Source organism: Budorcas taxicolor, chromosome 5 (assembly GCF_023091745.1).
Source record: "Budorcas taxicolor isolate Tak-1 chromosome 5, Takin1.1, whole genome shotgun sequence".
Lineage (NCBI taxonomy): Eukaryota > Metazoa > Chordata > Mammalia > Artiodactyla > Bovidae > Budorcas > Budorcas taxicolor.
The window spans coordinates 156,046,479-156,060,308 of NC_068914.1; the positions used below are offsets into that span (position 1 = coordinate 156,046,479).

The following is a 13,830-nucleotide window of genomic DNA, read 5'->3' on the forward strand; positions in this document are numbered from 1 at the left end:
GAAGTGGGACTGAGTAGCTGGGGGCCCCAGCTCTAGCAGAGTCTGTGCTAGGTGTTTTATTTATATTAACATAAATAGGGGTGAACATGTGAGGGGCCCTGGGGCCCACAGGCAATGGACTGCCTGAGCCCAGGGACACGGAGACAGCCTGGGCTTCTCCCTGCCAGGGCCGGGGAAAAGGAGACCTCTGCCAGGCCTGGCACCCTGGACTGGGGCCTCACTCCTCAACAGGCTCTGTTGGGGGAAGTGGCCCATGGAGGGGCTGGACATCAAGGGCTCCTGGGACCTTGTGCAGATGTGGTGCCTGGCTTGAGAGCTTCTAGCTCCAGTCCACACACTTGGGTGGGCAGTGATTGGTGGTGTCCTGTTTGTGGGGAGCGGTTAGGGCCCTGAGGAAACCCCCATCCTGCTGATGCCCCAGAAGAGCTGCTTGTCCCCTGCCCCAGCCTGGATGGAGGGGGCAAGATCAGACCTCCCATGCCCACCCCGTGTCACTCTTCCATGACAGTTACCATAGTTTTATAAAAAGGCCACACATGGGTCAAAAAATCGACTTCCCCATTTATCAGTTTTATGAATTAGCAGATAGTCTAACATGGAGGCCATTTCTCAGTTGTACTGTGGAGATCATACCTGTTATCATCAGGTTGTTGTGAGGGTAAAACAAAATTCAACAAACACAGCCGCCCTCTTCATCCCATGGGCCTTGCGGGGCTGGTGTGCATCCCCGCTGGGGAGGAGGTGCCAGGTCCCACGGTAGAGGAGATGGTGGAGGGTAGAGGAGATGGCTGAGTTCCTAAGAAAATCAGCAGATGGCAAGGCTGGGGGCCGGCTCCTCCCCAGGCCCAAGCTCAGGTAGGCCGCTTCACCCCTGAAGCACCTCGGGAATCGTCCGGCCAAGAAGCACCAGGTTTTTGGACGGAACCTGACCTAGGTAGGCGCTTCTCCTCCTCGCCCACTCCTAAGGGTCTAGCAGCCTGAGCTGGAGAGCAGGCTGGAGGCTGAGCCCTCCCTGGGCTGCTGTTCCACAAGCAGGTGTGTCCTGTTCTCACCACTATAGGCAGAGGAAGCGGGGCAGTTCCCCACCTCATGGAACCAGTTTCCAGCGTGGGAGTGGGCACCCCAAAGTGTCCTGTGCTGATGGGCTAGGTGATAAAAAGAGGCCCGCAACACTGTGACCCTCCAGGGGCTCACGTGAGGATGGCCAATCATTTCTCGAAGCTGACAGTCGTCACTTCCAACTCTCCCTCTCCCAAAAGGGGCCCCAGAAACAAAACAAGCAGGGAGCCAGCAGGTTATTATATATCATGCTTTTAATACAAACTTAAAAAAATCTGGAACAATATAAACTGTACAGATTTGATCAATCTTGTTTTGTTTTTAAACTAAATCTCTAAACACACCAATGTTCCATTCCAAAATATTGCACAACATTCTGAATACAAAATGCTTGATTGTATTCCTCCTTCACTAAAGAAAACAAGTTCATTACCCTGCTCCCCCAAGCTCCTCTGCGTGTTGCCTCAATGCCCCCCTTCCCATCCCTAGGGGTCACACTAGAGAATCTACAGCTCACTGCATTGAGAAAAAGACATCATTCTGGACTAAAAAGTTTACATTCTTTACAAGACAATCCACCTTTTGATTTGTTCCTGGGAAAGAGGGGTAGACAGAGAGAGGATGGGGAAAGGGGAGAAATAGGTTTTATTCTCCTCTTTTTTTATTTTAAAGTTTGTTTTTCCTGAAAAAATATCTTTCTCTCCTCTTTTTAAGAAAAAATCTTGAAAAGAAAAAAATTACGTTTTTTACGTTAGAAATATACATATATTATATATACCTCTTACATTTTACAAATGTAGCAAATTATTCAATACAAACGGACACCAAAAAATGTAAAAAATAAAAAAAAAAAGTCTTCCTACGAAACCAGGTAAATTAGTGCAGATTTCGGTTTTGTTTTCTTAAAAAAAATAAAATTGAAGCAAAAATGCCTAGATTTGAGACAGACACACTGAAGTGGGCCCAAGAGCCCAGTCCAGGAGTCATGCCCCTGAACACACATTTTTTCTTCTTATTTCAAAAGACACTAAGGAGTTGGTCTCCCCCTCCCTGTATGTGGTGAGAAACGAGCCGACCGGATGTGGCGGGTGCCTGTGTGCGTGAGTGTGGGGGAAGGGCTGGGAGGGGGATAAGGCAGCATCCAACCTTTCCCAGAGAACAGCCTGGACCTGTCACCTGTGCAGGAGCTGAGGGCTAGGGAGAGGGTGGCCCAGATTGGGCTGGCCCCTGAGAAGTCTAGGGGGACAGATGGTGCTGGGCTGAGGAGCCAGGGCATTGCCCTGCTCAGGGAGGTAGAGCTGGTGCCCACTGCAGGGAGAGGAGGCTGGCAGTGTCTGTCTGGGTGGGACCCACTGCTGCAGCAGTTGCCCACTTGGGGTCACTGGGGTGTGCCAAGGGCTTTGGGACTTTCTGGGGATGGGGCCCCTGGTGCCCACACCCACTTGCCAAAGCGTCATGGTGTGGAAGGCTAGCCCGTTGGGGTCGGGTCGAGAAAAACAACTTCTCTCCAGCAGAGGTGGGGGTGGGGTGGGGGCCACGCGCCTGTCCAGCCCATCACGTCCTCAGAGCATCAGGGCCCAGGGGGACTGGGTTGGGCAGTGAGGGGAGGGCAGGAGGTTCCCCAGCAGGCAGAGGAAGAAATGTACTAAAACAACAACAGCCCAAAGATCAGTCTCAATTCAAGGCTTAGGACTGCCCACCGCAGGTACTGACCCCAAACTCCCATCCCCTCCACCCCAGGTCCTCAGGGGAGCAGTTCCTACCCTGGGCTGAGGTCACACAATAGGAGGGTCCGAGTCCAGGGACTTCTCCTCTTAGGTATCAGAGACTGGATGTCTCCTTAGCCCCTCACTGCTAACCTTTTTTTTTTTTTTTGGTCAAAAACAATCGAAAGTGCAGATCCCTCCGCAGCTGGGAAACCAGTGGCTTCTGTACTGCTTTGCCCTGGGGGTGTCAGGCTCAGCCAGACTCACCTTCCACGTGAACCACAGAAGGACCGACAACGCCCCCTCAGCCCTTTCCCCAACCTCACACATAAATAAGCACTTGCTGCAACCCAGAGTCACACCTAGAGACCAAGTTTCACATGGCTTGGAATCCCATACAACAGGACAGCAAACCACGCACGCATACCACTGACACTCACCCCACCTCCCTGCCCACCAGCCCAGGAAAGAGGGGGCTGTAGGAGAGGCCGCCTGTGCCAATGGCTGGGGCTCCAGGGCCTCAGTGACTGTCTGGGCCAGGCGGGAATGGTGGCGTGGGGCCACAGGGCAGAGATGAAACGGACACCAGACAGACTGCTAACCTCCCTGGAGTCACAGACATCAGCTCAAGGGGGGAGGGTGTCAGGAGGCCAGCTGGCAGCTCCCTAAGGCCCAGGCCGGAGAGGGGGCAGGGGCTGGAGTCAGACCTATTTGGGTGGTAGAGCCCGAGAAGGCCTGATGAGGTTGGATGGCTTTGAGTCAGAGGACAGCTGGGTGATGGAGGCAGTGACACGGGGCAGTCTCTCCCTGTTCTGAGGAGGGCTGGGCCCCAGCTGCAGTTCTTCCTTCCCTGTGAGCTTGGACAAACCAGCTTTAAACCAGGCGTGTGAAGGAGGGAGGGAGGGAGGGAGCAGGGAGCAGCAATTCACATCTGGACCATTCTTAGCACAGGAAGCCACTAATTAAAGATGTTATATAGAAAACTACATGTAAAAAAGAAAAAAAAAAAGAAATATAAAACCCAAACCAACCAAATAAATCAAGAGGCAGGCAGGAAAACAGCAGGAGGGGCCAAGTTAAACCCAATTCGCTGCTTCGGAAGCCCCCTCCCACTCCATGCCTGGGCTAGATCTTGTTTCTAGAAGTTAGAGTGAGAAGACTGGAAATCTTGCTGTGTTATCTTGCTTTTCCTCTCCTTTTTTGGCCTTTCCTTTCCTTTCTCTTTCCTGTGGTCTTGGGTGCTCCTGGCCCCATGGGCAGGTAGGCGGTCAGTTGGCCAGCACGACGGGCTGGAATGGCTGGCTGGGATACTGCATGGTGTTCAGGTTGTAGCTGAGGCCTTCCACGAAGGGTGTCTTCTCCAGAAAGAGGCTGTTGGCACCACCACCAAACACCTGGGCCACGTCGAAGCTGCTGCTGTTGCAGGTGCCAGCGCCGCTGCCCCCAAAGGAGGCCGGGGAGCCACTGCCTGGGCCATCGGCCCCGTCAAAGAAGAGGCTGGGCGAGCCACCGCCGTTGTACACGAACTCCTTGGCGTTGGGTGAGAGCTGGGACTGAGGGGCTGGGTTGGCGGTGATGAAGTTCAGTGAATGCAGGGACAGAGAGAGGCTCTTCTGCTTCAGCAGGTTGTTGGTGGGAGAGCGGGCCAGGCGAGGCTGCTGCTGTGGGGGCTGCGGGCCGCCTGCACCCCCGCTGGCCACCCCACCCCCACCTGTGGCCCCACCCCCCTTCTTCATCTTGGTGGAACCAAACTTGGTGGCTGCAAAGGAGGCGGTGGTAAAAGTGATGGGCTGGGCCGAGCGGGGGATGAAGGTCGGGCTGGGTGACTGGCCAAAGGACGGGGATGGGGAGTTGGACAGGGAGCTGTCCTGGCTGCCGATGGGCACGAAGACCTGAGCGTCGGGGTTGAAGCTGCTCTTGATCTCCTTGTCCAGCTCGGGGGCAACACAGCCCTCGCTGTCATCCACGTACAGCACTTTCACAGCCCCCTTCTCACCAATCTGGTAGGACACCTCAAAAGGGTCAATCCAGACGCTCAGCTCCTCGGGCACATTGGCCCGCACGTCCTCCACCGCCAGGCCACTCCGCTTGGCGGCCAGCTCCACCACGGGGTCCACTATCTCCCCGATGTGGACACAGCGGAAGCCAGAGCCCTTCAGCGGCTTGTCGGGGTACCAGTGGCCTTCATATTTCTTTTTCAAGAGTCGCTCAAGCTCCTCGCCAAACAGGTCTGCCCGGCGCCGGGGCAGCTTATTGTACAGGTAGGAGATGATGAAATTCAGGGCTACTTTGATCTCCAGCTGCATGGTTCTCTCCTAGGCAGAGAATCAGCGCAGGTGCGTGCACAAGTCGAGGCGAGAGGTAGGAAACGTACGGTGAGCAGCCCTGGGTTCCAGACAACTCTGAGAAATGAAAAAGAAAGGCTTCATGAGTGGACATGCAGAAAGCCGGGGGGGTGGGGGGTGGATGACACCGAAAAGGCAGAAACCCGGAGGCCCAGGGTCCCATTTCTGCCCCACTAGTGGCAGGCTCGTATGTGAGGCTGTGGGTAGGCCACTTTCTTCTCAGCCTTCCTTTCATCAGTGACATGATATTTCAGGAGGCACTTGATAAATATTTTAAGTAATTCTAAAGAAATAGGGGTGCTGTGGTTTCCACTATTTTGAGAATTCAGGTCACTGTGAGTGACACCAAAAAAAAAAAAAAAAACCACCAAAAAACTGAGCTCCTAAATCAGAAGGAGAGGGGACGGTTCTTACTAACTGGTTCCCGCAATGTCGCAGGGACGTTGTACTCCCAAACTGTCACAGGTTAAGACAGGAGTTTAGACTCTTCATTTCTCCCCTTAAATGAAAAGTGATACGGGTCCCTGAACAGGAAGTAGCACCACCAGCATTTCATGGGAGGCTGATATCCAGTCATACCCCATTTGCTATCCTGGGCTCCCTGGGTGTGTATGTGCTCTGGTTCACTCGGCATTTGCAGAACTGATTTTTTTTTTTTTTTTGGCAGAATATATAACCAAGGTGTGCATTTCCATCCAGATAAATCTCCAAGAACAGAGACTGGAGCACAATTCCCCCCAAAAAAGCCAAGACCTATCACAGTCAGACACACAGACCAACAGGGGAACTGCTGACTAGGGGCTGCCCCAGAGAAGCAGAGGAAAGGAGAGGGGAGCAAGCCTTTTAGGCAAACAAAGCCTCAGGAGCAGTACTGGTGTGGCCTCAGGGAAATCTCTGCAGTTTCTGGCTGTGATGGGGGCGAGGCGGGGGGGGCAGAGAGAAGAAATTTTCCATCACCCTACAGCCTCCAGCTGGGGACCCATCATCACTCAGACTCCCAGGGACTGCCTGACCACCTGTCCTTGGCACTGGACCAGATTTATCAAGTGTTTGGAGATCCCTGGAGAGGAGGCAGCCCAACAGAAACACTCAGCTTGTTATTTTGGGATTCTCTCACAGCCAGACCCAGAGGTCAGAAAGGTTTATTCCTGAGGTCTGGGCCAGCCTCATTTCTCAGGAAGACGATCTGTGAGGTCCTGAGAGCAGTGATCCTAATCGGCTCGCTTTCTCCACAAGGGCAGACCCAGGCCCCTACCGTGGGAGACCTGAACTGAAAAGGGCCATCTTTGAGGCCGACAGAGTCAGAACATGTGCCCTGCCAGACCCCTGGGTGCGACAGTGCTGCTGAGCTCAGCCCAGAAGCAAGACTCATTCACCACCCAGGACAGGCATCTTCTGTCCCTGGAGCTGGATTTTTGACTAAAATCCCTTTAGGGTCCAGCACAGAGTATCCAGGTGCTCACTCTAGGCTTGAGGGTCTCAAGCTTTCTGAACACTTGCCCCAGCTCACTACACTGCAATTGTAGGGTCTGGGCCCATGGTTCCCTGGGGGCACTTTAAGGAATGAACTCTCAGGCAAAGCTCTCTGAGGTGAGTATCAGAGAAAATGCACTGGGTCAGTATGGAGTATCTGATGACACTGGCCAAGTCTACTGCCACCCTCATCTCAGGTCTGAGGGGTCACGGGCAGCATCAAAATAAATGCTACGAGCGTGGCCTCTCCAGAGCCCTCCACAGGGAGGCTCAGGGCTCAGGAGACCTTTGTCTTCTCCTCTGTTCCGGCCTCCAATACAGACTTACTCTCCATATGTCTTCAAATGCCTATTCATGGTCACCAAAGATTAATTCCAGTGTCCCTCTAGGTTTAAAGAGAAGAATGGTAAAGATAAGCAGCCTTCTGTTTATGAGGACTGACTTCACCACCAGATGCAAAGCTAGCCACTGGGACTATGCCCCCGACTCCCCCAAGAATGGAGGTCTGTAAGGGCCACAGTGACCCACTAGGAGAGTCCAACACACAGGAAACTAAAGAGCTGTGCAGAAAGTTGGCACTGATTCCCAAGAATGGGCCTGGATTTAAGGAGACCTTGAACATGACATATGACACTTCTCCCAAGGCACCATATGGCCTCTTGGTATGCCACATGGTCCAAAAGGGCTCCTGTACCCATATATGCCTTCTCAAACTCTACTGCCTAACTGCCTTCCAAGTCACCTCCTCTGAACAGTTCAGTATCAAAATGGGAGCGTTTTAAATGCAGGCCAAAGTCATTGGGAAATAAGCCTCCCACCTCAAAATACAATAGAATCACTGTCATCAGCCCTGCCTAGCTAGCCATTTTCTGCAGCATAAGCAACTAACGCTGCACACCAATTTATACCTCTGTGATGCTGCTGCACAAATAAGGAAGTATATAATGCCACCTTCACTTCTTTAATTGGAGAACAGGCCAGGCCAGATGGCTGTGGGGTGGAACCTTAGAAAAATGCCGGACAGCCAGAATAAGCTTTTCTGCTTTATCAGCTCAGGCGCTAATTTTGACTTCAAGAAGCTTATGGAACAGAGGATTAAAGCACTACTGCTGTCTTTAACTAAAGACAGGAGTGACCGCTCAGATCAGTTTGTTCATTTTTTCAAGGCTATTGTACAAATTCTAACGCTTATCTACTAAATATTCATACAATGTGGTAAAATTAGAAAGCTTAAAAATAAGGACCTTTCAATAAAAGGAACAAGTAGATTTAAGGTAAACCACAGGAGAGGACTCAAAGACTTTCTACAACTCTGACTCAGGTGCAAAAGGCAAGAAAAGTGACAAAAAGGAAAAAAAGACTAAGTGCTTAACAATAGCAAAATTGACCTTTTGTCATTAAAAAACAGTTGAAATAGGAGATAAAAATTCTGTCTGCTTTTACTTTTTTAATATTTATTTTTATTCATTTGGCAGCATCAGGTCTTAGTCCTGTCATGTGGCATCTAGTTCCCTGGCCAGGGATCAAACCTATGCCTCCGGTATCGGGCGTGCACAGTCCTAGCCACTAGACCACCAGGGAACTCCCTGTCAGATTTTATTTAGGATTTCATCCTCTTTCACTTGCTTTACTTCCAGCAATAAAATTAATCCTGGATTCAGATCCCTGTGTTGGCTTGTGTTTTAAAACAGTAAGTGCTCAAGAGAATGTCAAAAAGCGGCGGAAGAAAGAAGCTGAAAGGTGGCTGCAAGTCAACGATATAGTAATGGAGACGCCAGAGAAGTGACAAAAACGTGAAGGACAGTTTTCAGAAGAAAAAGTTATCTTTTAAAGGCGAAAAAGAGGGACGGTGAGGGAACCCACTGGGCCCCTAAACTCTGAGTACGTGTAAATTCAGACACCACAAGCCTTAACATCCAAATCGTCCTACTGGATTCAAGTGAGTGTTGAAGGAGGACTCAGCGATCTCAGTTTTGACAAGGCCAGTCGATGTCATTAACCGGGTGCTGGGCAGTGGGGGCCTGGCTCTCGCGGGACAGGGGGTGGCCCCACCCCACTGGTCTGGAAGGCGGTGGCCCAGACGGCGGGTGTGGTTGAAAGGCTTCCAGGACTTGCGGCGACCGACCGCAATACCCCGCCCGGTGTCTCACACTACGTCCCTCAAACATGGACCGTGCAAGCCCAAGCCGGCATGCAAGGCTCCTTCCAACTAAGAGGATTCGTCCTATGCAGACCAGGTTTTTCTGAATCCAGGAAGACCTGACTGCGCCCCAACGTAAGACGGGCGGGCTCTTCATTCTGGGAATTGTAGTCTTTAGAAACCTCACGCTCAGGTTGGAGCAAATGACCTACTTTTTCTGCACACTACATTTCCCTGCGTACTTTGCGAAGACTCAGACAGGGAACTACGCATGCCCGACGGAGGGTGGGAGAATCCAGGAAAAGTTTCCGCTGCACATGCGCGCTGTGGCAGGCTGGCGCCCCCACCCCCCACCCCTTCCCCGCCCACGGCCTAATACATTTTATATAAATTCTATTCTTTAAGCCTACTCTTCGTATTGTATCACCCCACCATATCCAAGTCTCGGCTTCTCAAGAAACTAAACTTTTCCTCCTTCTGTCTCTTCACTGCCTCGCATGACTGCTGAATTAAGGATCAGCTTCTAATGAGTTTTTTGTTGTTTTTTTTTCTGGGTGAAGGTGGTAGGCTGGGATAGATAGGGTCACATTCCTACCCCGCCTCAAACCCCCGCCACTTTAATCTGTATTCTTTGGGCTCGGTGGCTTCCTTTTGGAGTTGCTATAGAGCTGGTGGGTTCGAAGAGAAAAGAGCTTTTCCCCTTAATGCTCAGCGGGCTCCGCTGCAGCACCCTCACAGCCAGGAACGGACAGGCAGGAATTCAACCAGTTCTCCCGTCCTCTCGGCCAAAGAAATTCCCAGTTTTGAGCTGCGGGGAGGCGCTGGGCCGACAATCAAAAGGCCCGACGCCAGCAGGGCCCAAGCCTCACTCCTCTCCTAATCCAAGTCCGAGTAACCGGAGCCGGCTAGGTAATGGGAAAGAGTTCCCGGGCAGGGAAGGAAAAACGGTACATCTGACACCTGAACAACATCTTTTAATACTCAAAATTGTTGATGAGTCTCCTCCCACTGAAAGACCTGCGCTATGGACCAGACTTACCGGATCCTAGGCAAAGCTCCCCTACAGGGTGTTAAACCTCCCTAATCCTTCCTCCCACACAAGCTTCTTTCCCTCCTCTGCTTAAGAGGGGGATGGGGGCAGGAATCCAAGAAAGCAACAGGGGTGTTTTTCTGCTGTTAAATCAAAGATGAGGGACCCTTTCCCAGGGTAGGGTGGGTAGGAAGGCGGGGGAAAAAAAGGTTAAGATACTGAGCAGACATCCGGGAACCCCCTCGGCTAGCCGCTAAATTGTCGCCTGATGTGTGGCGTTCTGGCTCTTCTAGGGGGTGAGAAAGGGCTGCCAGCTGTCGCTCGTCTCTCTGCTCCCTCCTCCCCCTCTGTTTCTGGTCAAGGGCACAGTCCATCCTCTGGACAGGAGCTTAGGAGTAGGGCTCTTCCTCTGAAGCACCTCACCAGGGTCAACCAGTATCCACTGATACTGCTGGAAGGGTACTTTTTTTCCGCCCAGTATTCCCTTGAAACACTGACGAGGATAAAGAGCTCAAGCCAAAATGGTGAATTCTGGCTTGGAGACCAGAGGACAGTCATCACTGACCGGTCCAAAAGGGGGTGTGTGGGGGGGTTGTCCATTCTCCATCCCTTAGGCTCCACAGGGCTCAAAATAAACCCTATTAATTATTACCACCCCCCCCCCTTCCCCGCACACGGGCAAAGGAGGAGCAAAGCTAGAAGGCCTGGATCCTCTTCCTTCCTCTTGATTTATTTAATGGTGTTGAGAGTTATGTTTTGGGTGGGGGGCGGGGAGACAAGGAAAATCTAGCGACTCTCTAGGATATTAAGAACGGAGGGAGGAAACGCACCCCACCCAGGAGGTGGTCACAGTTGAAAGTGGGAGAGACAGACTGTGGGATACCCCAGGATAAGCGAAAGCGAGGGAAAGAGGAGCACGGGCAAAACGTGGGCTCCAGTGGGAAGGTGGAAAGGGGGGGAAAATGCTGGCCAGGTGTAAGGGGGTGCGACAGCAACGTGGAGCGTCCAACAGAGCGAAGAGCTGGAGTGGAGAGAGGGTGGGGGAAAGCATCTCCTGCCTGTTTGGGTCCTTGGGGGGGCACCCCACCCCCCTCCGCCCGCACGGCCCCCATTCACTCACTCAGGTCTCAGCCGCGGCGGGGCTGCGTGCCGGCCGCGGGGCGGCTTCTCCCTCCACGGTGTCTCCTGCGAGCCGAGCGGAGGTCGTTCTCCTTTTCCTGGGCACCGCCGGGCCCGGGGCCGATGTGTCCTTTGCTTCGTGGAGGGTTGGGGGGAACGAGTGAGAGGGGCTTATGGGCTATGACTCTCAGTAATTCTTTCCGCTTTTTTGGAGGTCGGGCTCAGCAGCAGGGCGGCGCGCGGCGGGGGGGGGGGGTGGTTGGTGGTGGTGGTGGTGGACGCAGGGCTGGCGGGCCAGCCGGCGGCGGCGACGGCGCGGGGATGGGAGGACCAGGAGGGTGGCTCGCGTCGCGGAGCGGAGGACGGTCCGGGCTGTGGCCGGAGGACGGTCTTGCCCTTCTGGCCGCGCGTCGCCCGAGCCGCTCGCTTCTCGCCGCAAGACGACGACTCGCACCTTCCCGCTCCCCGGCCCGAAGTGAGCAAAGTCAATGAAAAGTTTCACCCTTAGCAACCCTGCGCACGGATCCGGCTTCCCCACCCCTGCGTGATGCGTCCCTCCGCCCTGCAGGGGCGTGGCCCGGCACCGGGCCGGGACTACTTCCAGGCCGGCTGGCGGCTTTAACCCCTCCGGGCGCGCGGCCAGGTGCTCGGCGTGGAACCCGGCGGTGGCCGGGCCCTCGCCCTTGTCCTACCCTCTGGTGGCTGGCCGGCCCGCCTCATCACTCAGCTCCCTCCTCGCTCAGATGTCTGCGAGGCTGCCTCTGGCCGGCCTGTGTCACGTGGGCCGTCTCCCCTCCCCATCACGACTCCGCATCGTAGTTTATTTTTTTTCTTCGTGCAACACCCCCCCACCCCCCACGCCGCGCAAAACCACTCAAATCGTGCTTATCGTGTAAAAGTGTTTCCCGAGGTTAGACAGCAAGTTCGAGAGGGCAGGGGTGTCTGGCCTGGGACTGCGCGTGTGCTCACTTGGTGTGTTGGCTGAATGGGTGTGTCGCGGGAAAAGGGAGACTTTTACCCCCTGTGTCTTTCGGCCCTGCACCTGCACGGTTCGGTTTTGCTCGGCCGAACCGTCCCCGCGGCCACCTCAGCGAGTCCTTCCGGCTCTGGGCCTCTTTGACTGACATTCCCCGTGGCGCTCGCACCGCCCCAGTTACGGGTCTCTTCGCGGGTCGGGGAGCTGAGGGGACGACTCGAGCTCTGGAAAGGTTTCGGACCTTTTAATCAAACTCGGCTCTTGGTCCGAGTCTTCCGAGCCCCTCATGCCTCGTCAGGAGGACCCGTAACGTCGAGGGGAAAACCTGGGCTCAGGCAGCGCGGGTGTAAGAAAGGGGTGACCAGAGGCCGGCCGGCCGGCCAGGAAAAGGAGCCGAGCGACACATGAACATGCCCCCTTGCCGCCTCTGACGCCCGTTAACCTCGCGTCTGGGGCAGCGCCAGCCCCAGCCCCGCGCAGGCGCGCGAGCGCGTCCTCTGCCCGCTCGGGGCAGGGCTCGGCCCCTCCGCGGATGCCCCCGTAAGGTTCTCCCCAGTCGGCGACCCCCCCCATCCCCGCACCCCGAGCCACATTTCTTCTAGTAACAGCCCCCGCTGGCGGGGGTGGCGCCTGCTAGGGCCAGAGGCACGGGGCTCGCGCGCCCGACAGTCAGTCGGCTTGCGGACCTCGGGCGGCGGACTCAGGTTCGCCAAACCCGGGGACCCACACACGCCGGACCTGCGCGCTCGGCTCCCCTGACCCGGCTATTGGCCACTCGGCTACTTTGTGACTGTTCGAGGCACCGCACAGTGGGAAGGATGTGTGTGTGTAGGGAGGCCTGAGTCTCCAGGGAGGTCACAGGCAGACGGGACTGCCCTTGGTGAAGCCCGGGGCCGCTGGGAGGTTGTACCTGAAGTCTTCCTATCCCTTCTTTAATCGCCCATTCCCCCATTCCCTCCCTACCCCCGACCTTAATTCTCATTCCAGACGGTTCCAGCCCAATGGCAGCCGCCAAACCCACGTGGGGTGGCGAGATCCGAAAGTTTCCAGCTAGGAACGGTTTGCAGTTTTTCCTTGATCACTATTTTTGGCAAGGGCAGAGAGCAACGCTAACGAGCGGCTTTAAATGCTCTTCGCTGTAGAGAAACGCTCGACTGGAGGGCAAACTCCAAGGGGACCGAAAGCGGGAGGGAGCCTGAGCCGTAGAACCCCCCATCCCCCACACTCAGAGCGCCTCAGCCCCTGGGGCTCCTCCAGGGACTACTTGCTTGTGCGTCAGCGAGTGCCAGAACGTCACATACACGCCCCTCCGCCTAGCCTACTCCACCCCTCCCCTTCTTATTCCTCCTCCACCTCCTTCCCCTCCCTTCCTCTCCCCTGCACCCCCGCCCCCGTCCCGCCTCCCTCTCTTGTCCCCTCCCCTCGCGAGTTCCAACCGGGCAGCGAGAGTTGGCCGACTCAGGGTTCCGGAGCCCTGGAGAGCTAAAAATATACCCGATACGTTAGCAACAGTCTTTCCATTGGTGGGGAACAGGGAGCGGCAGCCCCTGATTGGGTATTCGATCCAACCTCTAGGACGGGGAAGTGGGGCCGAAGAGCCTAGGAGCCCAGCAATTGGGGCCGGGGCTGGGGGCGGAGAGTGCGGTTGCGTATAGGGGCATTGCAAGGGATGCTGGTATTTGTAGTCATTTATTGGAGGTCGCTGTGAAAATTAGTGGGTTTGAATCCCAGTTCTGCCACCAGCCGTTTTATCTTGATTTTATGGCAGTAAATCTCTTTACATCAAAACGTTTTCTCATCCTTTAATGGAGATCGTGTGGTGATTAAATCTTATACTGTATGTAAAGCCTGTCTCAAATAGTTGTTCTTAAAGGTCACAGTCCTGACCAAATTGTATCCTACATGTGCTGTGCTCAGTTCGGTGTGTATTCTGCAATAGGAAACCATACAAGACAGAGAAAGGGGAGAGTGAGCTGAAACGA

At 54.5% G+C, this 13,830-nt stretch overlaps 1 protein-coding gene across 1 annotated transcript; it reads right to left on the minus strand.

Annotated features, from left to right (window-relative positions):
* Positions 1-1,295: 1,295 nt before the first annotated feature.
* TOB2 (transducer of ERBB2, 2) lies at positions 1,296-11,332 on the minus strand. Its single transcript, XM_052639582.1, has 2 exons — positions 10,874-11,332; positions 1,296-5,167 (listed from the first exon to the last, which is right to left on the minus strand). Exon 2 carries the CDS (start codon positions 5,069-5,071, stop codon positions 4,034-4,036), a length of 1,038 nt encoding a protein of 345 aa, XP_052495542.1. The 5' UTR covers positions 5,072-5,167; positions 10,874-11,332; the 3' UTR covers positions 1,296-4,033.
* Between the last annotated feature and the right edge of the window lie 2,498 nt (positions 11,333-13,830).